The 26,610-nt window shown below is 38.4% G+C and overlaps 1 protein-coding gene across 1 annotated transcript in view; it reads right to left on the minus strand.

Moving 5' to 3' along the window:
• C1H1orf185 (chromosome 1 C1orf185 homolog) overlaps positions 1 to 26,610 on the minus strand; it is a 49,285-nt gene that overhangs the window by 20,235 nt on the left and 2,440 nt on the right. The window contains exons 2-3 of the mRNA XM_023187219.1: positions 17,340 to 17,445; positions 10,234 to 10,369 (exon numbers count right to left, since the gene is read on the minus strand). Coding sequence (XP_023042987.1) covers positions 10,234 to 10,369; positions 17,340 to 17,445 — 242 coding nt within the window. The remainder of the gene's footprint in view (positions 1 to 10,233; positions 10,370 to 17,339; positions 17,446 to 26,610) is intronic.

The raw sequence follows: 26,610 nt of genomic DNA on the forward strand, positions 1-26,610 counted from the left end.
TGGCGGGCGCCTGTAGTCCCAGCTACTGAGAAGGCTGAGGCAGCAAAATGGCATGAACTCGGGAGCTTGCAGTGAGCTGAGATCAGGTCACTGCACTCCAGCCTGGGCGACAGAGCGAGGCTCCGTCTCAATAAAAATAATAATAATAATAAAAGAAATGAAAATATATGTTCACTAAAAGTATGTGGTTGTTTAGAGTAGCCTTATTCATAGTAGTCAAAAACTAAAAACAACCCAATATCCATCAACAAGAGAATGCGTAAAATGTTCTTATAATGAACTACCACTTATCAACAGAAAGAACAAAGTTCTAACACACACAATAACATGGGTGAACCCCAAAACTTTTATTAAGTGAGAGTAGTCAGACATAAAAGATACAATTTAATTTATATGTAATTTTGGAACAGATAAAAACTAAACATTGTCAGAAATCAGAAAGTTGCTTGGTGCAGTGGCTCATGCCTGTAATCCCAGCACTTTGGAAGGCCGAGGCAGGTGGATCACCTGAGGTCAGGCTGTCGAGACCAGCCTGGCCAACATGGTGAAACCCCATCTCTATTAAAAATACAAAATTAGCTGGGTTTGGTGACATGTGTCTGTAGTCCTAGCTACTCTGGAGGCTGAGGCAGGAGAATCGCTTGAACCCAGGAGGCGGAAGTTGCAGTGAGCTGAGATGGCGCCACTGCACTCCAGCCTGGGCAACAAGAGAGAAACTCCATCTCAAAAAAAAAAAAAAAACAGACAAAAAATCAGAAAGCTGATACCTGGGATGGGTAGAGGAATTGACTGGAAAGGAGACAAGAGAGAACTTTCTTAGATGATAAAAATGTTCTGTAGTTTGTTTTAAGTGTTGGTTGAATGGATACACAGACGTCAATGTTCATCAAGTGGAGTATCTAAATTCTTTGCATTCTATTATAGGTAATTAATCTCAAAATATTTTAAAAATTGTATCAATAAAATATTTTTAAAATCATATTAATTTCACTTTAGTGGTATTCTTCTACAAAATCCATAACCCAAGTTATAAATAATGAAAAAAATTAAACAAACCCCAATTAAGGGACATTTTACAAACATGACCAGCACTCCTCAAAACTGTAAAGGTCAGATTAAACAAGAAAGATGGAGATACAGTCACAGAGCAGAGGAAATTAGAGAGACAAAGGCAGTGTAGGATCCTGGATTAGGTCCTGAAATAGCAAAAGTACATTCATGTAAAAACTGGTGAAATCTAAATAACATCTGGAGTTTAGTTAATAATAATGTACCAGTGTTGGTTTCTTAATTTTGACAAATGTACTATGGTAACTTAAGATTTTAGCACTGGAGGAAAACTGGGTGAAGGGTATAGAAAAATTTTATATTATCTTTATGACTTTTCTATAAATCATAGATTATTCTAAAATTAAAAGTTTACTTAAAATCATTTCACAAAAGCACAAGTATATAAATTTTTCAGTAATAGGAGTTGGGTGCAGTGGCTCACACCTGTAATCAGCACATTGGGAGACTGAAGAGGAGGCTCACTGAGCCCAGGAGTTCGAGATTAGCCTGGGCAACACAGCAAGACTCTATCTCTACAATTTTTTTAAAAAAGTGGACATGGTGGTGTGTATCTATAGCTCCAGCTACTCAGGAGGCTGAGGTGGGAGGATCCTTTGAGTCCAGGAGTTCAAGATTACAGTGACCTGTGATTGTGCCACTGCACTCCAGCCTGGGCAACAGAGCAAGACCCTGTCTCAAAAAAATTCCAGTAATAAAAACTAACAATGTAATCATAGAACCAGTTCACTCCGGTTAAACTTTGTCAGTAGCAATTATAACAAAAAATTGAGTTTCTCAGCTGCAGTGGGCCCAGGTTGCAAGTCACACTTGAGCATGCCTAGATGAACCAATCATGCCCAATAGGTGACCCAGAGCTGATTAGAATGGAAAGTTAACCACGTGCAGAATCTAAGTAACTTGAGTTGAGGAACAGGGACCCAATTAAGAAGTGAAGGGGTGCCCTATTTTTGTTTTTTGTTTTTAGAGTTGAGGTCTCACTATGTTGTCCAGGCTGGTCTTGAACTCCTGAGCTCAAGCGATCCACCCACCTCAGCATCCCAAAGTGCTGGGATTACAAGTATGAGCCACTGCATCTAGCTCCTGTTTTGCTGAAGTACAAATTTAAAACCCAAGGACCTGGCACCTCCTCTTTGGGACCCAATCAGATCAGGCCTTGTTGCATTTTTCTGTCTCCTTCATAGTTACCGTCTGCCTTTCAGATCTGCTCCCAGACTCCAGCTTAGGGTGGCATATTTGAGCATTGCCTTCTAACTCCTTGCCCAGTCGACCTTGCAATGAAGCTTTTTCTTTTCTCAAAAGCTGGTGCCATAGTATTGGCTTCTATTCATGTCAGACAGAATGCCCATACATTGGTAACAAAATAAGATGTGCAAGGCTTCTATAAAGTTAATTATAAGCTGGTCATGGTGACTCATTCCTATAATCCAGCACTATGTCCCCTTTATAACTTAGGATAGGTTCACAAGGCCCTTCAAGAATATAGAAATAAAGTATTGCCTCCTCCTGGAAGACTTAGTCTTACTAAAAACTTAAAACTAAAAACCCTACTGCTATTAAACTTCAAAGGAATCACTACCTGGATATATGTCCAGGATTAAGCCTGTTTCTTATAAGTCCTCACAAGCCTAAGAGGAGGATACCAGACTTATGTTTGTAACCCCCTAAAAGACTGAAAACTATTATTTCACAAATGCATAAATAGATAATGTGATGCCATGGGTGGGCATAGGAGCATTAATTTTTCTCTTCCTTCTAATTTCTTTTCTTGTTTAACGTCCTACTAAAGTTTATACTTTCTAGATTCCACATAAAGATGATGCTGGCACAAGGCTTCCAACCCATCCCATCTTTTGACCTGGAAAATAAAAACACCTTACCGCTGGGCCCCTTGGATAAGGTATCCAGAGATTTTTACTCCTCCAATGCTAGGCAGGGCCTATACCCATAAAACAAGCAAGAAGCAGTTACAGAAGATGGGCCTCTGCCCTTCCACAGGCCCTTTAAGATTAAGGAAGAGTAATCTCTGAGGTGGGATGAGGTTAGGAAACTGGCAGGACTTGTTTTCTGGTCACAATACTGCTGACCAAAACAGGATCTTGTCCAGAAAGAATAAAGTGAAGAAACGCACAGGAACCAGCAGGTGGTGACAAAAGCCATCCCTATCTGCCTTCGTTGCTCATTAACATAAGATACTACCACCAGTGCCATGGCAGTGACCCAGAAGTTATCACCACTTTCCATGGCGATGACTCAGATATTACTGCCCCTTTCCTAGAAAGTTCTAAGTAATCCATTCTTCCATTTGCATTGATCCATCCCTTAATTTGCATGTAATTGAATGTGGGTTTACTGAGTATAATCACAGTTGATAAGAGCCCATAGGTTGCTGTCTCTGGATGTGCTGCCTATGAATTAGCCCTGCTCTGCAAAGAGCAGTAATGTTCAACAAAAGTTTGCTGTTCAACACCACCAGTTTGCCCTTGAATTCTTTCCTGGCTTCCTCCTAGGCTAAGCCCCAGTTTTGAGGCGGCTGCCCTGCAACAAAAACACACCTTAAAAATAGTGCAAAGAGGCCAGGTACAGAGGCTCATGCCTATAATCCCAGCACTTTGGAAGGCCAAGGTGGGTGGATCACTTGAGGCCAGGAGTTCAAGACCAGGCTGGCCAACATGGCAAAACCCCATCTCCACTAAAAATACAAAAATTAGCAGGGCATGGTGGTGGGCACCTATAATCCCAGCTACTCCAGAAGCTGAGGCAGGAGAATCATGTGAACTCTGGAGGCTGGAGTGCAGTTACCTGGGCAACAGAGTGAGATCCATCTCAAAAAAAAAAAGAAAAGAAAAAAGAAAAGAAAAAAGAAAAATTGACTGGACTTGGTGGCTCACACCTGTAAGTAATCCCAGAACTTTGGGAGGCCAAGGCAGGTGGATCACCTGAAGGTCAGGAGTTCCAGACCAGCCTGGCCAACATGGTGAAACTCTATCTCAACTAAAAATACAAAAATTAGCTGGGCGTGGTGGCGGAAGCCTGTAATCCCAGATACTCGGGAGGCTGAAGCAGAAGAATTGCATGAACCCGGGAGGCGGAGGTTGCAGTGAGCCAAGATCACACTACTGCATTCCAGCCTGGGAGAAAAGAGTGAAACTCTGTCTCAGAAAAAAAAAAAAAAAAGTGCAAAGAGCAGTAAAAAAATGGATGAAAATGTTTAAATGTACATAAGTGAAAGAGGATTAGATATCTCAAATAAATAACTCCTTCAAAGTTTCATAATAAACAGGCAAATAATCTAATAATAAAAGATAACAAGCATTTTACATAAGAGGAAACCAAAATGGCCAATACACTTTTTTTTTTTTTTTGGAGACAGGCTCTTGCTATGTTGGCTAAGCTGGTCTCGAACTCCTGAGCTTAGGGGATCTGCCCGCCTCTGCCTTCCAAAGTGCTAGGATTATAGATGTGAACCACTGCGCCTAGCCCCGATGTACTTTTGAACTTTTGAAAAGATAATCATCTCATTTATTAGCAGAAAAATACAAATCCAAACTGCAGTGAAATACCAAGAGATACAAGCCATGGGCTGGGAAAAAATATTTGCAAAGGACATATCCGATAAAGGATTATTGCTCTTTATATATATATAATGTGTGTGTGTATATATATATGTGTGTGTATGTGTATAAAATATATATTTTAAACTTGTTATATATAAGTTCTTTATAACTTAAATATACTTACGTTCTTTAAAATTCAGCAATAAGAAAATGAATAACCCAATTAAAAATAAATGAAAGATCTGAAGAGATGTCTCATCAAAGAAGATATACAGATAGCAAATAAGCACATGAAAAGATGTTCAACATCACATGTTACGAGGGAATTGCAAATTAAAATGAGATACCACTACACATCTGTTAGAATGGTGAAACTCCAAAACACTGGCAACAAATGCTGGTGAGAATGTGGAGCAACGGGAACTCTCATACATTGCAGGTGGAAATGCAGACTGATATAGTTTGGGAGAAAAAGAAAAATTGGTATTTTCTTATAGAACTACACACATTCGTACCATAAGATCCATAATTGTGTTCCCTGGTATTTATGCAAATAAGTTGAAAATTTATGTTTATACAAAAACCTCCACACATATGTTTATAGTAACTTTATTCATAATTGCCAAAACTTGGAAAAAACCAAAATGTCCTTCCACAGGTGAGTGGATAAATAAACTATGGCATACCCACACAATGGAATATTATTCCGTGCTAAAAAGAAATAGGCTAGGCTATAGTTTCAATGTTTGTCCTTCTAAAACTCATGTTGAAACTTAATCCACAATGTGGCAGTATTCAGAAGGTGGGGCCTTTAAGAAGTGATTGGGTCATAAATAGATTAATCCATTAATGGTTTAATGGATATTAATCCTAATAGATTAATGGGTTATCCCAGGAGTGAGACTAGTGGCTTTCTAAGAAGACAAGAGACTCGAACTAGCACACTCAGCCCCTTCACCATGTGATGCCCTATGCCACCTCAGGACTTTGCAGAAATCCTACCAGCAAGAAGGCTCTCACCAGATGTGCCCCTCCTTGACCTTAGACTTCCAAACTCCAGACTGTAAGAAATACATTTCATTTTTTACAAATTACCCAGTTTCAGGTATTCTGGTATAAGCAACAGAAAACAGACTAAGACAGGCCGTCGAGCCATGAAAATACATGGAGAAAGCTTAAATGCACATTGCTAAGTGAAAGAAGCCAATATGAAAAGACCACGTACTGTGTGATTCCAACTACATGACAAATGTGCCTATTCTAGGAAAGGCAAAAACTATGGAAACACTAAAAGGATCAGGGGTTGCCAGGGATTAGAGTAGAGGGAGGGATAAATCAGAGAAGCACAGAGGACTTTTAGGATAATGAAACTATTCTGTATGATACTAATAACGACACGATTGTACATTTGTCAAAACCCATAGACTACATAATATCAAAAGTGAACATTATTGTAACCTATGAATTTTGGATTATTATGTATCAATGTGGGTTCATCAATGGTAGCATATGCACCTCTCTGATGCAGGATGTGGATAGCTGGGGAGGCTGTGCCTGTGTGGGGGGAAAGAATACAGGGGGACTCTGCACTTTCTGCTCAATTTTGCTGTGAATATACAATGGCTTGAAAAAAATTAGGTATGAAGACTACAGATACCATTACACATCCATTAGATGGTCAAAAATGTAGAAACTTGATAATGTCAAGATTGTTGAAAATATGAAGTAATCTGTGCACTTACATATGTGTTGGGGGAACATATATTGACACAGCTACTTTGGAAAACAATTTGAGATTATCTAATAAGGTTGGATATACACTGACCCCATAATGCAGCAATTCTACTCTTAAGTGTAGCCCCTATAAAGATTTCATAGAGGAACAACTTAAAACCACCCCAAACTTAATGTAAATCACAGAAAAGTTGGTATTTTCACACAATGGGATACCAAATAACAGTAAAAGCAATGAACTATGGCTATGTGCATGAACTGGATGAATCTCAGAAATGCAATACTGCACAAAAAAGGAAAGATTAGATATGGAGTTCAAAACACATGAAATTTAATAATATATTATTCTGTAACATTTATAGCAAAACTATAGGGAAAAGTAAGGAAATAATTAACTGCAATTACAGGATAGTGGTTCCTTTAGTGGAGGGTGGGAGTTGGAGGTGTGACAGATACATAAGACTCAGAATATCTCAAAGGTACTGGTAATATTCTATTTTTATTCTGGGTAGTGAGTATAAAATATCCATGTATTATTTAAATTGCCTGTGTATGTGTGTATGTGTATATGTATTCTTCTGCATGTATGTCATATTTCACAATAAAAGTTTTTGTTAGAAATCAATCTCTAATTTTTTATTATATTAAACCTATTTTTGTTATAATTTTATCCTCCTGCCCCGTAGAAGTCTGCCTGTAGTAGAAGAGGAAGAAGCCAATACAGAGGCAGGCATTAATAAAAAGAGGGACAATACAAAAGAGTTCTTTCACACTGGAATTGCCTGGCTGAGGTGGACACTACCTTATCCTTTTTATACTACTTTTTTTCTCATTGTAGTTTGAATGAGGTCCCTGTCACTGAATATCAAGGATCCTGAATAACAGCCTTAAGAAAGAAGGAAACTTTGTCATTTGCGACAACCTGGATGAACCTGGAGGACATCACATTAAGTGAAAGAAACCAGGCACAGAAAGACAAATACCCTATGATTTCACTCCTATGTGGAATCTAAAAAAGTTGAACTCGTAGAAGCAGACAGTAGAATGGTGGGCTGGGGTGGCAGGATACCAGGGGCTGGGGGTGGCAGGGTGACAGAGGAGATGTCGGTCAAAGGATACAAAATTTCAGTTAGTTAGGAGGAATAGATTCAAGGAATCTATTGTATAACATGGTGATTATAGTTAATAATGTATTGTAGTGTTGAAAATTATTAAGAGAGTAGATGTTAAGTGTTCTCACCACAAAAAAAGACAAGTATTTGAGGTAACACACGTGTTAATTAACATGATTTAACTATTCCACAAAGTACACATATTTCAAAACATCATGTTGTACATGATAAATATATACAATGTTTATCAATTAAAAAATAAATAATTAAAAAGAATCCTGAATAATATTTTGTGTTTACTTGTGCATTATTTCTCTCTCCCACTACACTAAAAATTTCATAAAAGCAGGGGCTACTATCTCCCTTGTTCACCTCCAAATTCCCAGTGGCCTAATACAATGCCTGGCATATAAGCACTTCTTACATATTTGTTGAATGAATAATAAACCACCTAATTAAAATTGCACTCATGACACTTGTAGTTGTCTATTTTTGTCTATACATCGTTAAGTATGGTGGTATTATTATATCATTAGTACTTAGCAAAATGCCTAGTACACGATGAGTTCTGAATAAATTAATATTAAATGCATACACAGAAACAACTTTTCTCTGCAATGGCATCTCTATTGCAAACTGTCCTTCATTCGAAAGTCAGAGGAAATAACCTTTAGAATTAATTCGATGTTTACATCCATCTGCTTAAAATCTTCCAGTAAAAATAATAGTAGAATTGTACGGTGCTCACTACAGGATCAGGCACTATTCTGAGTGTTTTTTCACATAATAATTTCTTTAATCCCACAACAACTCTATGGAGGTGATATTATCTTTATTTTGCAGACGAGGAAACTGAGACACAGAGAAGTTAAGTAACTTGCCTAACATTATACAGCTATTGGTGGTACAGCCAGAATTGAAATCTGTAATCTGGCTCTACAGACAATGCCCTTGACCATATTCCTATAATCCTATAATCCTTCAGTGGTTCTGTGCAGCCTAAGGGGTAAAATCCAAAATTCTTAGGATGCAAATGAAGCTCATCGCAATCTCATCCCCAGCATCTTTTTCCACCACTCTCTTCTGAATCCTAGGCTTCAAACATTATAACACTTTTACTGAATATATTGCTTCCTTTCATAGCCACAAGCCTTTGAACATGAGATGTCCTTTGTTCTCTTTCTTCCTGACAAACTTCTCTTCATTTCTTTTTTTTTTTTTTTTTTTTTGAGATGGAGTCTGGCTCTGTAGCCCAGCCTGGAGTGCAGTGGCCGGATCTCAGCTCACTGCAAGCTCTGCCTTCCGGGTTTACGCCATTCTCCTGCCTCAGCCTCCCGAGTAGCTGGGACTACAGGCGCCCACCACCACGCCCGGCTAGTTTTTTGTATTTTTTTTAAGTAGAGACAGGGTTTCCCTGGGTTAGTCAGGATGGTCTCGATCTCCTGACCTCGTGATCCGCCCGTCTCGGCCTCCCAAAGTGCTGGGATTACAGGCTTGCGCCACCGAGCCCGGCCTCTCTTCATTTCTTAAAACCCAGTTTGAAATGTCTTCTCTGTGAAGCCTTCCTCAATTCAGCCTCTTTTGTCTGCACTTCTTCAGCTTTGTGAGCTCTTGTCATATGATATTGTACTTATTTAGTTTATATATTTTTCTTCTCTACTGATTTTGAGCTCATCTAGGGCTGGGTTCATATCTTATTTGTTTATATAGCCTCAGTAGCAAAACTAGTGCTGACGTATACAAAGTACTCAACAAAAGTGTTTGTTTTTGAGACAGGGTCTTGCTCTGTCACCCAGGCTGGAGTACAGTGGCGCAGTCATAGCTCACCGCAACTTCAAACTCCTGCACTTAAAGGATCCTCCTGCCTCAGCCACCTGAACAAGCAGGACTACAGGCGTGAGCCACTACATCCAACTACTTTTTTATTTTTAAAATTTTTATGGAGATGGGGTTTCGCTATGTTGCCTGGGCTGGTTCCCAGTTCCTGGGCTCAAGCAATCCTCTTGCCTTGGCCTCCCAAAGTTCTGGGATTACAGGCGTGAGCTGCCACAGCCAGCCAACAAATGTTTGATAAATCAATGAACACCGAGTACAACTTGAGTTGAATACTCAAGATATATAGTGAAACTTTGACAATCTATCAGTTTGTCACTATTTATCTATCTACAAAACAAACACTGTTTTGCTTAGCTGTTATCGTTTTAGTCTCTGCCTTTTCTACCTTTGTTCATTTAGCATTGTGTTGACACCATATCACACAAAGTTAATTAGGTGTCTGCCTTTCTCACTTGTACTACACATATACCTTGAAGGTAGGTGCCATATCTTACTATCTCCAATAAAGGGGTCCAGAGGAGCTTGGAATATAGTAAAGGCTTAGCACATCCTTGTCAAAGTGAATTTAATTTCAATTAGCTGGTATGGTTAGGCTATCTGAGTATCTCTTATCTCCAGATCTTTTTCCTTTGAAAGCCTGGTAATTTTGCTTTCAGTTTTTCTTATACCATTTATCTTTATCCCTATAGCAATCCCAGTATGTGGAATGTAGGTTGTTGGGCTAGAGATATGAAGAAACAACCGTAGAAGGTGATACATTTTCGTTTAGCTTTTCAGTTTTCCTATAGTATAAACTAACTAGTTTGTCCCTCAAATTAAAAAATAACAGAGGATTCTCTGTCCTTCAGATTTTAAGACAGCAATGCTAATAACATGGTATCAAAAGAAATTATTTGAAAAGATTGCTATGAAATATTACACCCTACCTGTAATTGGAATCTCCCAGTATGAAAATTTCGAGAAATAAAAACACAGTGAGAATGAGATTTAATCTTTGCCGTTGATGGTCTTTGCCTGCATCTCTCATCAATTGCTTTAAATTTGGAATTTTGAAATATTTCTCTGAAAAATATTTTATAAAGAATATTATTAAACCTGAACTAGATTATAAATTAAAATCATTATTTCCATTATTTATACATAAAGTTTTAAAATCAGAATAAATACATTATAGCATATTTATTTTTAAAAGCACAAGTCAATTTACATACTCCCTACTCATATGTTAGATTTCATTAAATCTATTTTATTCATAGAATATAAATTAAACCACTTATTTTATTCATGAAATGTAAATTAAGCTATGTATGCAGGGTTATTATTTTCAGTTTGAATATTAGCCAGGAGTCTTTGATATATTTCTTTCTGGTTGTGAGAAAATTAGTTGACTTTAGTGTTAATTAGCCTTTTCGTAAAATTATCCTTAATGGTGAAGAAAATTAAATAAAATGCAACTCATTGGTCAATTCTGGTATTTAATCATATTTCTGGCAAAAAGTAAGAGGGGCTGGTGCGGTGGCTTATGCCTGTAATCCCAGTACTTTGGGAGGTCAAGGCAGGTGGATCACTTGAGGTCAAGAGTTCAAGACCAGCCTGGCCAACATGGTGAAACCCTGTCTCTACTAAAAACACACACACAAAAATTAGCTGGGCATGGTAGCACATGCCCCTAATCCCAGCTACTAGGGTGGCTGAGGCAGGAGAGTTGCTTGAACTCAGGAGGTAGAGGTTGCAGTAAGCCTAGATTGCACCACTGCACTCCAGCCTGGGTGACAGGGTGAGACCCTGCCTCAAAATAAATAAATAAGAGGAAGAAAACTGAATTGACTCACAATGGAAGAGTATCTGTAATCTTTTCTTATCCATGCAACCACAAAATAAGTGAGAGTTAAAGAAAAGAAAGCAGCAAGTAAAATCTCAGATTATCAAAGACAGTTAAGTATAAGGGAATGCAGTTTCAAACAGTCATTCTCAACTTAAGGATTTAAAGAACAGTGGAATATTTTTCAGCATTGAAAAGAAAGAAATGAACTATTAAGGTAGGAAAAGACACGGAGGAAACTTAAATATGTATTACTAAAGTAGAAGAGTTCAATCTTAAAAGCTACATACTATGTGATTCCAACTATATGACGTTCTAGAAAAGGCAAAACTATGGAAACAGTAAAAGGATCACTGGTTGCCAGGAGTTAGGGGGAGGGAGGGATGAATAGATGGACCACAAAGGATTTTCAGGGCAGTGAAATACTCTGTATGATACTATAATGGTGGATACATGCCATTAACATTCATTGAAACCCACAGAATATACAACATCAAGAGTGAACCCTAATGTAAACTGTAAGATATGGGTGACAGTGATGTGTCAATGTAGATTCATCAACTGTAAAGTCCTCCCAAACAACAATAATGCTCATTGCCATTTCTTCTTTCAGAGGTACTAGAATATTTCCAAATTAATTCAAGATATCATATTATGTTAATGAGGCATTAACAATTATGATTCACTTATTCATTGAATTCAATTCTCAACAGGTATTTATTGAGTATTTACTATGTGCCAGGCATTATGCTGGGTGTTGTATATATAGTGGTAAGAGGAAAAAGAACAGCCCCTGCCCTCATGGAACTTTCATTGCTTCCATCGAGCTTAAATACTAGAAAAGAAGACAGACATTAATAACGTAATCACAAGAAAATGAAAAATTACAACAGTGGAAATTGCTGTCAAGGAAAGCTACCTGGTGTTGTGGATGTAACTAAGGGAATTAACCTGGTTAGAGAGGTCAGGGAAGGCTTTATTACTAAGGAAGGGATGATTTAACTGGGCATCTGAAGAAAAAGCAGTAGTTATTAGGTAGAATGTGGTGGAAGAGGGGACATGTAAAAGTAAGTATATTCTAGACAGAGACAATATCATACACAAAGACCTACTGGTCAGATTAGGACAATGTAACAGAAACACAGAAAGCAAGAGGGAAAATGAGAGATGGGATTGGGGAATATGTGCAGGGGTAGACCATGTAAGCCCTTAAAAGTTTTATCTTTATCCCAAAGGCAATGAAAAGTCCTTTACAATATAGTGAACATGGGGTAGAAGGGTAGGTTGGGCTGGGCGCAGTGGTTCACGCTTGTAATCCCAGCACTTTGGGAGGCCGAGGAGGGCGGATCACCTAAGGTCAGGAGTTCAAGACCAACCTGGCCAACATAGCAAAACCCTGTCTCTACTAAAAATACAAAAATTAGCTGGATGTGGTGGCATGACCCTGTAGTCCCAGCTACTCAGGAGGCTGTGGCAGGAGAATTTTTGAACCTGGGAGGCAGAGGTTGTAGTGAGCCAAGATCGCGCCACTGCACTCCAGCCTGGTAACAGATCAAGACTCCCTTTCAAAAAAAACCAAAAAACAAAAAAGGGTAGGGTGACTTGGTCAGATCAGAGTGAGACTCTATTCCAAAAACAAACAAACAAAAAAAAAGGGTAGGGTGACTTGATCAGATCAGAGCAAAACTCTGTTCCAAAAAAAAGGGTAGGGTGACTTGATCAGATTTGCCCTTGGAGAATATCTGGTAGAAGTGTGGAGAAAAGATTAAATGAGTATGATACTGAAGGTAGGAGTCAATTATAACTCATTTTGCAGTAGTCTCTGTGGGGGATAATGAGAACTTGGATAGGATGGTGGCAGTGGTAAAGGAGATAAATGAATAGATAGGAGCAACATACGAAGTAAAGTAAATAGAATTTAGTGATAGTTCAAGTTTAGTGGGAGTAGGGAGATTCAAGAATGTCTTTCATTTTTATCACCTGCCCCCTAAATTGCTCCTCCCTTTCATCATCTCCTTATCTCGGTAAATGGCTGAGCTTAACTGAGCTGAGTAAAGTATAAACTACGTATCTGCTTACGGTAAAAAGTTATGTGTCAGCATTAACTCTGCCATTTTCATCCAATCTGTCAACAAGATCTGCTGACTCTACCTGCAAAACCTATCCCAGATCCAACTCCATCTTTTCATCTCCTCTACTTCCATGTTAGTGCAAGACACTGTAAACTCTCATCCGGACTTTGCAATAGTCTCCTGACTTGTCTCTCTGCTTTCACTCTTGCTCCATTAAAATTCAGGCTTCATAGAGACATATTTTAAAAATATCTTTAAAAGTGTAAATCAGAACTCTCGTACATTTATGGTGGGAGAGTATATACACTTTGGAAAAGTGTTTGGCAGTTTCTAATAAAGCGAATCATATGATCCAATAATTCTAGTTTTAGGTATTTACCTAAGAAAAGTGAAAGTACGTGTACAAAAGATTTATACAAGAATGTTTATGGCAGCCATTTTCCTAAGAGCTAAAAGCAAAATGACCCCAATGTCCCTTAACAAAAGAATAGATAAACCAAGGTATATTCATAAGATGGAATATTACTCAATAAAACAATGAACTATGGATGGATACATGCAATATAAATGAATCTAAAAAATATTATTATTTTGAGACAGAGTCTTGCTCTGTTGCCCAGGCTCGAGTGCAGTGGCACAATCTCGGCTCACTGCAACCTCTGCCATCTGGGTTTAAGTGATTCTAGTGCCTCAGCCTCCCAAGTAGTTGGGATTACAGGCATGCGCCACCATACCCGATTAATTTTTGTATTTTTAGTAGAGACCAGGTTTCACTGTTCACTGGTCTCCAACTCCTGACCTCAAGAGATCTGCCCACCTCAGCCTCCCAAAGTGCTGGGATTGCAGATGTGAGCCACTGCGCCCGGCCTCAAAAATATTATGAGTGAAAAAAACAGACATAAAAAGTCCATATGATCCAAGAACAGGCAAAATTAATCTGTGGTGATAGAAACCTGGATAATTCTTGTCTCTGAGGTAGGAGGTCAGGAGTCATGCCTTGAAAGGAGCATGAGGGAGCTTTCTAGGGCAATGAAAATCTCTATATTGTTGAAACTGATAGCTGTACATTTCAAATCTATGCAGTTTCTTGTATGTAAACTACACCTCAATTTTAAACAGTTATTAAAAAGTAAATCAGCTATAGGATAGTCTTTATTTACTTATTTATTTTTGAGACAGAGTCCCGCTGTGTCACCCAGGCTGGAGTGCAGTGGTGCGATCTTGGTTCACTGCAATCTCTGCCTTCAGGGTTCAAGCAATTCTCATAGCTCAGCCTCCCGGGTAGCTGGGGTTACAGGCACGCACCACCATACGCGGCTAATTTTTGTGTTTTTAGTAGAGACAAAGTTTTGCCACGATGGCCAGGCTGGTCTCGAACTCTCAGGCTCAAGTGAGCCATCCGCCTTGGACTCCCAAAGTGCTGGGATTACAGGCATGAGTCACCGCACTCGGCCTAGAATAGTCTTTAAAATTGAGACAATATTACTTCTACTTCATGGGGTTAAGTCTGAATGAGATAATGTATGAAGCACTTATAACAGTGCCTATGTAGAAAGCAGTCAGTGTTAGCTATTACGATGACAGTGCTATTCCCCTTGTTTAGAAACTGCCAATGGCACAAATAAACTTCATATTCTAGCCTACAAATTCTTAAGTGATCTGGCCCTTACATGTCTCTTCAATCTCATGATTGTTTCCCTTTCTCACTGCAGATCATTCACATTGGCCTTCTTTCTGTTTGTTAAACATGTCAAGACCATTCCTTAGGGTCTTTGTATTTGCTCTGCTTTCAGTTTAGACAGCTCTTGCACAAAGTTTTCATATGTCTGGTTCCTTCTAACTCAGATCTCAGATTAAATACAACCTACCTTAGTACACACATACCCTGACTACTTTATTCATTATCTGTCCCCTGCTAGTGGCATTGCAAATCTATGAAACAGAAACTTGTTTAACTTGTTCACAGTGGTATCCTCAATACCTAGAACAATGGCAAGCACCTAATAAATATTTGTTGAAAGAATGAATAAGTGAATAATTTCTCGGTTTCTGACTTCTGAATGTAGATGGGTAGTGTGTATTCATTTGCAACAGGGAGCACTGGGAGACTGTGTGGGAAGATTATGTTACAATTTATATATTTTAAACATTAGACAATGCAAACACTGAATTTATGTATGTATGTATGTATATATGTATGTATTTATTTTTGAGACGGAGTTTCACTCTTTCCACCCTGGCTGGAGTGTAATGGCACAATCTCGGCTCACTGCAACCTCTACCTCCTGGGTTCAAGCGATTCTCCTATCTTTGCCTCCTGACCAGCTGGGACTACAGGTGTGTGCCACTACATCTGGCTAATTTTTTAATTGTTAGTAGAGACGGGGCTTTACCATTTTGGCCAGGCTAGTCTCAAACTCCTGACCCCAGGTGATCCGCCCACCTTGGCTTCCCAAAGTGCTGGGATTACAGGTGTGAGCCACAGCACCCGGCCTGAAATGATTAAATAATTAGAAACACCAAGTTTTACAGTTGAAAGGAATTAAGGTGTCAAATGATCTTTTTTCTGTTTCTGGCAAAAGACTACTTTCAGACCATACCAGGGCATTTTGTCAGCTTTTTTCTTAAATATCTCCTAAAGAAAAAGTTTCTTTCCTTTTCTGTAATGTTTTCAATCTCTAAAATTGGGAGTCAATTTAAAAAAACATTTTCACCTTCCCTTACAGTCAAACCCATGTCTTCTAGAAAATAAAGGCTTGGCGCGGTGGCTCACGCCTGTAATCCCAGCACTTTGGGAGGCTCAGGCGGGCGGATCATCTGAGGTCAGGAGTTTGAGACCAGCCTGGCCAACATGGTGAAACTCCATCTCTACTAAAAATACAAAAATAGATGGGCATGGTGTAGTGAGCCTGTAATCCCAGCTACTCAGGAGGCTGAGACAGGAGAATCCCTTGAACCCAGGAGGTGGAGTTTGCAGTGAGCCAAGATCGTGACACTGCACTCCAGCCTGGGCGACAGAGCAAGATTGTCTCAAGAAAAGGGGGGGGGGGGAAGAAAAGAAAAAGAAAGTAGATCTTGTTATCCTTTAAAATTTTAATGCGTGAACATTCCTATTACCAGTACTTCTTTTTTCAGGCTACTTAAAAAATGTAAAGCCTTCCATCCCCAACCAAAGGATCTATAACCAAATCCCAAACTACACAATCAATACTGTCATAGTTATTTAAGTTTACTACCATTTGAAAAAGTCCTTTATTGAATTTTTAAAAGAAAAAAAGGTTACAATCCCACCAACAGTGTAAAAGTGTTCCTATTTCTCCACATCCTCTCCAACACCTGTTGTTTCCTGACTTTTTAATGATTGCCATTCTAACTGGCGTGAGATGATATCTCATTGTGGTTTTGATTTGCATTTCTCTGATGGCGAGTGATGATGAGCATTTTTTCACGTGTCTGTTGGCTGTATGAATGTCTTCTTTTGAGAAATGTCTGTTCATATCCTTTGCCCACTTTTTGATGGGGTTGTTTTTATGTACCATATGACCCAGCCATCCCACTACTGGGTATATACCCAAAGGATTATAAATCATGCTGCTATAAGGACACATGCACACGTATGTTTATTGCGGCACTATTCACAATAGCAAAGACTTGGAAGCAACCCAAATGTCCATCTGTGACAGACTGGATTAAGAAAATGTGGCATATATACACCGTGGAATACTATGCAGCCATAAAAAAGGATGAGTTTGCGTCCTTTGTAGGGACATGGATGCAGCTGGAAACCATCATTCTTAGTAAACTATCACAAGAACAGAAAACCAAACCCCGCATGTTCTCACTCATAGGTGGGAACTGAACAATGAGATCACTTGGACTCAGGAAGGGGAACATCACACACTGGGGCCTATCATGGGGAGGGGGGAGGGGGAAGGGATTGCATTGGGAGTTATACATGATATAAATGATGAATTGATGGGTGCTGATGAGTTGATGGGTGCAGCACACCAACATGGCACAAGTATACATATGTAACAAACCTGCACGTTATGTGCATGTACCCTAGAACTTAAAGTATAATAAAAAATAAATAAATAAATAGAAAAAAAGGTTAAAGAAATAGTCGAATAAACCTTACCTTCGTTTGCAAATCAGGAACCACAAAGCTGATGCCAAAGCAAAGAAACCAATTCCCAAAGTAACAGCACCAGCAGCCAGAAAATAGGTTAAGTAATTTAAAAAACCTATACAAATAAATTACAAAAGATTATTTCACACGTGTGTTTTTATTCTCTAGGTAAAATTACATGATATACTTCAAATGATATAGCATGTTGTAGTGTTAAGACATTAACTAGGAGATTGGGAGATGGGAATTCTAGTCCTGTGCAATTCTAATAAACTCCATGACCCTGGACTGGAGAATTACACAGGGCTTCCTGATGATTATGGCCCAGGGCACATTTCTTTGATGATGCCAGTATTTGAAACCTAGGTTTCGTTTGTGTTTGTACAGCTGCCACCACCTTGTTATCTGTTTTTCTTCCTTCTCAGTCTAGTTTTTTTTTTTCTCCAGTATCATTACTGGCAGCCCTCCAACATAAGACTTTTTAAGATTTTCATTTTAAGATTTGTGTTATCAATCTCTATAAGGAGGCAGATAAGAGTAATAAAGTAACAAATATTAAGATCTTAGAAATCTTTACAAGTTTTGTCTAAAAGGTAAAATGAGGATGGGCGTGGCGGCTCATGCCTGTAATCCCAACACTTTGGGAGGCTGAGGTGGAAGGATCTTGAAGCCAGGAGTTGGATACAAGCCTGGCCATAGAGTGAAACACCATCTCTACAAAAAATTAAAAAACAATTAACCAGGGGTCGGGCGCCGTGGTTCACATCTGTAATCCCAGCACTTTAGGAGGCTGAGACCGGCAGAGCACCTGAGGTCAGGAGTTTGAGACCAGCCTGGCCAACATGGTGAAACTCTGTCTCTACTAAAAATACAGGAATTAGCCAGGCATGGTGGTACATGCCTGTAGTCCCAGCTACTCAGGAGACTGAGGCAGGAGAATCACTGGAACCCAGGAGGTGGAAGTTTTAGTAAACCGAGATAGTACCACTGCACTCGAGCATGGGCGACACTGTGAGACTCCATCTCAAAAAAAAAAAGAAAAAAGAAAAAAAAAAATTAGCCAGGTGTGATGGCACTCGCCTGTTAGTCCCAGCTACTTGGAAGGCTGAGGCGGGAGGATTGCTTGAGCCCAGGAATTTGAGGTTACAGTGAACTAAAATTGCTCCACGGTACTCTAGCCTGGGCAACAAAGCAAAACCTGTCTCTCAAAAAAAAAAAAAAAAAAAAAGCTAAATGAAAGTAATATAAAGTAAAAGTATATCGCCAGTTTTATAATTGGAAAAGCCTATAGGAATTATATGGTATTACCCTTCATTTTACAGATGGTAAAACTGAGGTCCACGAAAGAAAAGTAATAAACTAAGGTTATGCAGCAAATTAAAGCCAGACCTCTGTTTGTTTTTTTTTCTGCTATAAATTATCATAATTCTGGTATGTATTAAAAATAATTAGGAATGAAGAAGGCATGGAGTAATTATAGGTTGGTCAAGTCTTCATTAAGATTCTGAAATCTGCATAAAGTAAACCATAGAAAGCTTTCAAAAAGCGAAAGACGGAAAGAAAGATTTCTTTTTTTGTTTTTTTTTTTTTTTTTTTTTTGAGACGGAGTCTTGCTCTGTCGCCCGGGCTAGAGTGCAGTGGCCAGATCTCAGCTCACTGCAAGCTCCGCCTCCCGGGTTTACGCCATTCTCCTGCCTCAGCCTCCGGAGTAGCTGGGACTACAGGCGCCCACCACGACTCCCGGCTAGTTTTTTTTGTATTTTTAGTAGAGACGGGGTTTCACCGTGTTAGCCAGGATGGTCTCGATCTCCTGACCTAGTGATCCGCCCGTCTCGGCCTCCCAAAGTGCTGGAATTACAGGCTTGAGCCACCGCGCCCGGCGGAAAGAAAGATTTCTGTTTTTGTTTTTGTTTTTTTGTTTTGAGTAAGACGCTCTGTCACCCAGGCTGGAGTACAGTGGTGAGATCTCGGCTCACTGCAACCTCTGACTCCCGGGTTCAAGCGGTTCTCCTGCCTCACCCTCCCAAGTAGCTGGGACTACAGGTGCACACCACCATGCCTGGCTAATTTTTGTATTTTTAGTAGACATGGGGTTTTACTGTGTTGGCCAGGCTGGTCTCTAACTCCTGACCTCAAGTGATTCACCCGCCTTGGCCTCGCACAGTGCTGGGATTACAGGAGTAAGCCATCGCGCCCACTTGAGAAAGAAAACTTTCTTAGGAGGCTTTATAGAACTTGAACCTTAAGATAACTGAGGAGTATATTATTTTGGGAAAAGACTGAGTATAAAACTAATTGAAGATCTTTATGTGAATATATTATCAAGTTCCACTAAGAATATGACATGATAAAGTCTTTTGTCGTTTCTATATTTTTCTTGTTTCCTAAGTAATTTCCAACTTCAAGATAGTGCCTGTCAAATCTTGGTTTTCTTTGAGATTAGAAATGTCTACATTCAGGAATTAATTAGTGGTACAAAAAGGTTATATAAGATTATTTCTGAAAGTGATACTTTTAATACAAAAACTCCAAACACCCCAAATTGGGAAATCAATTAAATAAGTTATAACGATGCTATATATGAAAAATATATCTAACATTTACACTGCAAATACTATATGCCAGGCACTATTCAACGTGCTTTATAAACATTAACTTATTTACTTCTCCAAATTCTATAAGTTAAATACTATGATTTCTGCACTTTACATATGAGAAAACAGATGAGGCAAATTGAGGCTAAATAACTTTCCCAAAAGAATAGAACTGGTAAGTGGGGGAATAGTAGTAATTTAAATGTTGCTAAGGTACTTTATCATCTAGATTGGGTAAGGAATACAGGCAGTGAATATCTTTAGATTTTTTTTTAGCAAAACAGTTAAGTATAGATGTTAAAAATTTAAGGGTAACCAAAGCAATCTACAGATTCAATACAATCCATATCAAAATAACAATGAAATTCTTCACAGAAATAGGAAAAAATTATAAAATGTGTATGAAACCACAAAACACCCTGAATAGCTAAAGCAATCCTGAGGAAAAAAAAAAAAAAAAGTTGGAGGTATCACACTATCCGACTTCAAAATATACTACAATGCTGTAATAACCAAAACAGCATAGCATTGGCATAAAAAACAGAAACATAGGCCAATGGAACAGGATAGAGAACCCAGAAATAAATCTACATGTCTACAGCCAACTGATTTTTGCCAAAGTGCCAGAAACACTCACTGGGGAAAGAACAACCTCTTGCAGGGAAAACTGGCTCTCCATCTGCAGAAGACCCTTATCTCTCACCATATGCAAAAATCAACTCAAAATGGATTAAAGATGTAAATGTAAGAGCCCAAACTATAAAACAACTAGAAAAAAAAATAGGGGAAATGCTTCAGGACAATGGTTTGAGAAAAGGTTTTATGAATAAGACCTCCAAAGCACAAGTAACAAAAGCAAAAATAGATAAATGAGATTATATCAAACTAAAAAGCTTCTGCACAGCAAAGGAAACAATCAACAAAGCAAAGAGACAACCGGTAGAATGGCAGAAAATATTTGCAAACTATTAGTCTGACAAGGGATTAATATTTAAAATATACAAGGAACTCAACTCAGTATCAAAGAAATATAATCTGATTAAAAATGGGAAGATGATCTGAATAGACATTTCTCAAAAGATACACAAATGACCAACAGGTATATGAAAAAATGTTCAGCATCACTATCGTCAGGGAAATGCAAATCAAAACCACAATGAGATATTATCTTACCCTAGTTAGAATGGCTATTATCAAAAAGACAAAAAATAACAAATGCTGGCAAGGATGTAGAGAAAGGGGAACCCTTATAGACTGTTGGTGAGAATGCAAAATAGTACAGCCATTATGAAAAACAATATGGAGTTTTCTCAAAAACCTAAAAATAAAACTACCATATGATTCAGCAATTCCACTTCTGCATATATATTCAAAGGAAAGGAAAGGAAATCAGTATACCAAAGTGACATCTGTACCCCTGTATTTGTTGCAGCATTATTCACAATAGCCAAGAAATGGAATCAACCTAGGTGTCCATCAATAAATGAATGAAGAAAATTTGGTATATATACACAACGGACTATTATTCAGTCCTAAAAACAAATAAAACATTTGCAGCAACATGGATGGGACTGGAAGTCATAAGTGAAATAAGCCAGGAACAGAAAGACAAAAATTGTACATTCTCATTCAAATGTAGGAGCTTAAAAAGGGGATCTCATGAAGAAGAGAGTAAAATGGTGGTTACTAGAGACTGGGAAGGGAGTGGCGGAGGGGAGGATGACGAGAAGTTGGTTAACGGGTACAAACATACAGTTAGAAGGAATATGTTCTCTAACGTTTAATGGCAGAGTAGGGTGACAACAGTTAACAATAATGTATTATATATTTCAAAATAGCTAGAAGAAAAGAATGGTTATATTCTAAATACAAAGATAAATGTGTGAGGTGAGGGATAGCCCAATAACCCTGATTTGAGTATTACACATTGTACACATGTATCAAAATATCACACTGTACCCCATAAATGTGCATAATTATGTCAATTTAAAAAAACCAAAACAACCAAACTTTTAAGAGTATCATAAAAGAGAATCTAAACGGCCGATAAACATGTAAAAATGTTATTAATCATTAAGGAAGTGAAAATTAAACCACAATGAGATACTATGACCACTATATACAGTGCCTAAAATGAAAAAGAGAATATGAAGTGCTGGCAAGGAGGCAGAGTAGCCTGAGCTCTCATTCACTGGTGGTGAGAATGTAATTCAGTAAAATACTTTAAAAAATGGTTTATCCCTATTATGAAAGCTGAATACATGCATACTTATGATCCAGCAATTCAACTCTTAGACAAATACCCAACTGAGGAGCATACATGTGTTCCCAAAAACACGTACTAAAATATTTGTAGGAGCACTACTTGACATAGCCCACAAATTGGAAACTGTCCAAATGCCAATCAATAGTTGAATGGATAAATTTAAAAGTTGAATGAATTAAAGAAAACAAAATATTTACTGCAATGAGAAAGAATAAACTACAACTATGCACAACAAAATGGATAAATTTTATAAACGTAATGTGGAGCAAAAGAAGGCAGACATAAATTTCAAACACCGACATCAGGGAGAATTCTGGGATGTTGGTAATGTTCTGTTTCTTGATCTGGGTGTTGCTTCTATAGGTCTGTTGACTGAAACTTCATCAAACTTACCACTTATGACTTATCAAAAACTAGATCTATATGTGTCAGTATGAATAAAACTGAAAAAATAATATAAAAAGGCAAGTTCTATAAATGTATATTCAATGATTCCAACTATGTACTGATTTCATTTATGCACATTTAAAGAAAACACAAAATAATAGTATTTTTAACAATTAAATATTTAAAAAGTATTAAAGTACACCAACTTTTAATATTAGTTGTCTTCTGGTGGGGAAAGCGATGGATGGCATTGTGAATAGAACACAAACTTAGACTTTATCTATAACATTTCATTGCTTTTTCTTTTTTTTAAATACTTTTTTAGACTAGACAAGTGCAGTAGTGATAAGAGAAGAAAGAACTGAACAAGGAGTTTGATCTGCAACTGACTGTGCACAATCAATTAAGACTCACTACCTTCGCAGCAGCCTTTATGGAGTGGTGGGTAAGTGGGGGGGGGGGGGTCTCCCTATATTGCCCAGGCTGGTCTTGAACACCTGGTCTCAAGTGATTTTCCCATCTCAGCTTCCTGAGTAGCTGAGATTACAGGCATGAGCCACCATGCCTGATATTTGATTTTTCTAAAAAAATTACAGATCTGGGCAAGGCACGGTGGCTCATTTTGGGAGGCTGAGGTGGGCCGACCATGAGGTCAGGAGATCGAAACCATCCTGGCCAACACGGTGAAACCCCATCTGTACTAAAAATACAAAAAATTAGCTGAGCGTGGTGGCATGTGCCTGTAATCCCAGCTACTCGGGAGGCTGAGGCAGGGGAATCGCTTGAACCAGGGAGTTGGAGGTTGCAGTGAGCCGAGATTGCACCACTGCACTACAGCCTGGCAACAGAGCAAGACTCTGTCTAAAAAAAACAAAAAAAAAAATTACAGATCTGAAGCTTACATGAGCAAAAAAATGTTCATTTATGAGGAGATTACATGGGTGTTTACTAATCTTTTTCCTTTTCATTTTTCTGCTTTTCTCCAATATGTATTGGAGACAAGGCCTGACTTTGTTGCCCAGGCTGGAATGCAGTGGCACAATCATTGCTCACTATAGCCTTGAACTCCTGGGGCTCAAGCGATCCTCTGATCCTCCTGCCTTGGCCTCCCAAGTAACTAGGACTACATGCACATGCCACCATTCCTGGCTAATCTTTTTAATTTTTTTTAGAGACAGAGTCTCACTTTTTTTGCCAAGGCTGGTTTCCTTTTCTCAAATATTTAAAAACTATAGACATAATATAATCTCAATTTTGTTAAAAAAAAAAAAAGAGAGGGAGAAAGAGATGAAAAATTATTTGTATAAAGAAAATAATCAACATTGATTATTCCTGGGGTAAGGGCTTATAGGTACAACTTTCACTCTAGACCTTTCTGTATATCAAATTTTCTACCACAAATATCTTAGAAAGATTAGAAAAAAATTTTTTAGACTTCATATATAATTCCTGACTCATCTATTCAGACATTACAAGTCTCCTTGTAGAACCTTCTATATTTTTATCACTGTGTTTATAGCCCACTTAACTTTCAGCTCTGAGAATCTCTGCCCTCCTACGTTTCCTCTCCTTAAAAATTCTCTATTAGGACAGAAAATAGGTGTGATTAGTACACCATTCCAGCCCCTGGTTTAAATCAATCATTTACCTCTCAGGGGAATTTCAATGAGATATAAAGAACATGAAAGTTTGTAAAACATTTTACTATGGGAAGGAAAAATTACATATTTGCTAATATCTTCAACAAGTCTTGCTTTCTGTTTAAATCAATTTGTACAATGAGAAGGCTTGACTGTGCGATCACTAAGTTCTGCTCCTACTCTGAAGGTTTAGTCAATATATATCATAAAGTCATATTATATACAAAGATAGTATTTTTACTTTTTTTGACTCCACTCTTAAGTATCCTATCTAAAGTCATTCCCCACTTTCAATAGTTACTCTATTATATCACTCTATTTCTTTGTCTTTAATAATATTCTTTATTTATTGGTTTATTGTCTATTGTCTGTCTTCTCAGAGCCAATAGAACATAAGTCTTTTCCACTATAGTATTCTCCGAGTTTAGAATAATGACTGGTTACTCAATAAGTGATTAAATATTCAATGGATAAATGATAGATGCTAGTATTAAAAAATGGATAATATAAGGTTCTTCCCCTCAAGAAGTATGCTGCTTAGTAGGAAGGACGTACATGTTTTTTAAGTTCAATTTAAAAGTATTATGGGTGTTATAATGGAAGAATAATACAAAATAAAGACATAGGAAGATATACAGAAAGATAGGAGAAAGTTGCTTTTTTTTTTCAAGGCTGCATAGTTAAACATTGCCTGATAATTTTCTATTGCCAAATACTAGTCAAGAATTGGTGATTCAAAGATAAGTAACAGGTGGGGCATGGTGGCTCACACCAGTAATCCCAGCACTTTGGGAGGCTGAGTCAGGCAGATCATCTGAGGTGAGGAGTTCGAGACCAGCCTGGCCAACATGGTGAAACCCCATCTCTACTAAAAACAAAACAAAACAAAAAATTAGCCAGACGTTGTTGTGCACATCTGTAATCCCAGCTACTTGGGAGGCTGAGACAGGAGAATAGCTTGAACCCTAGAGGCGGAGATTGCAGTGAGCCGAGATTGCAGTGCTGCACTCCAGCCTGGGTGACAGAACAAGACTCCATCGAAGAAAAAGAAGAAGGAGAAGGAGAAGGAGGGGGAGGGGGGAGAGGGGGAGGAGGAGGGGGCTGGGGGAGGGGGAGGGGAAGGGGAAGGGGAGTAACACATGATTATGGAGCATACAATCTAGAAGGGGACAAGTAATTTAAACATATCTGTTCCTTAAAATGTCCTGAGTGCTATGAGAATAACCCGTTTACAGTGCTGTAACAACAGAGGCAGTTTGACCCAATGCAAAAACAGTTTTCTAGAAATGATACTTGAGCCGAATCTTAAGATTTAGACTGTAAGAAATAGCCTAGTCAAAGGGATTAAGTCTTAGACCTGATTATGACTTTTCCATATGAAAATAAATAAAACTCTGTCACTACAGCACCCTCCAGCTTACAATGGCCCTTTTCTTATCATTTATAGCCAAACTTATTAAAATAAAAATTTCTACTTCCATACAAGTTCTATTTCCACAGTGATGAAGAACTTCATTAACACAAAATCCAAAGGTCACTACTGACTTTTCTCCCTCTCTTGCCTTAATGTCTATAACTTAAATTCACTTGGTTTTCCTCCCAATTCTATGTCTATAATTGCATTTGTAGGTCCTTCTTCCTCAGCCCATCTATATTCACATATTTATATAATTATGTGTTATATATTTATATGTTATAGGCCTATATATTAAATCAGAAGTACCTAGTATTTGTACCAGGAGTATTTTCAGATTATTTTTGGCAATGTTTCCAGAAGTGTAAGTCCTGCTTTTATTTTTGAGTATTCACAAACTACCTGTTTATTTTGCTCTTCTTGAGTTTTGCCAGATTTCATTCTTAGGTTTATGCTGTATATAAGTGGTTTAGCCCAATCTACAAATATCTGTTGAACAGCAAATATATGTGAAACATTGCATGAGGGACCAACGGGGGATAAAAAGCTGTTTAAAATAAGAATAATCCTCACTCTGAGGTTTAAAAATCTATAATGAAATATATGCTGGGCTGATATGCAGCCAGTATGTAAAGTGGACCATACTGATTGTTTATAGTTGGTGTCTGCTTTGATCTGATATAAGCCTGACTGAGGCCGGGCGCAGTGGCTCAGGCCTGTAATCCCAGCACGTTGGGAGGCCGAGATGGGCGGATCACGAGGTCAGGAGATCAAGACCATCCTGGCTAACACGGTGAAACCCTGTCTCTACTAAAAATACAAAAAATTAGCCGGGTGCGGTGGCGGGTGCCTGTAGTCCCAGCTGCTCGGGAGGCTGAGGCAGGAGAATGGCGTGAACCCGGGAGGCGGAGCTTGCAGTGAGCTGAGATTGTGCCACTGCACTCCAGCCTGGGCGACAGAGCAAGACTCCGTCTCAAAA

This window comes from Piliocolobus tephrosceles, chromosome 1, assembly GCF_002776525.5.
Source record: "Piliocolobus tephrosceles isolate RC106 chromosome 1, ASM277652v3, whole genome shotgun sequence".
Classification (NCBI taxonomy): Eukaryota; Metazoa; Chordata; class Mammalia; order Primates; family Cercopithecidae; genus Piliocolobus; species Piliocolobus tephrosceles.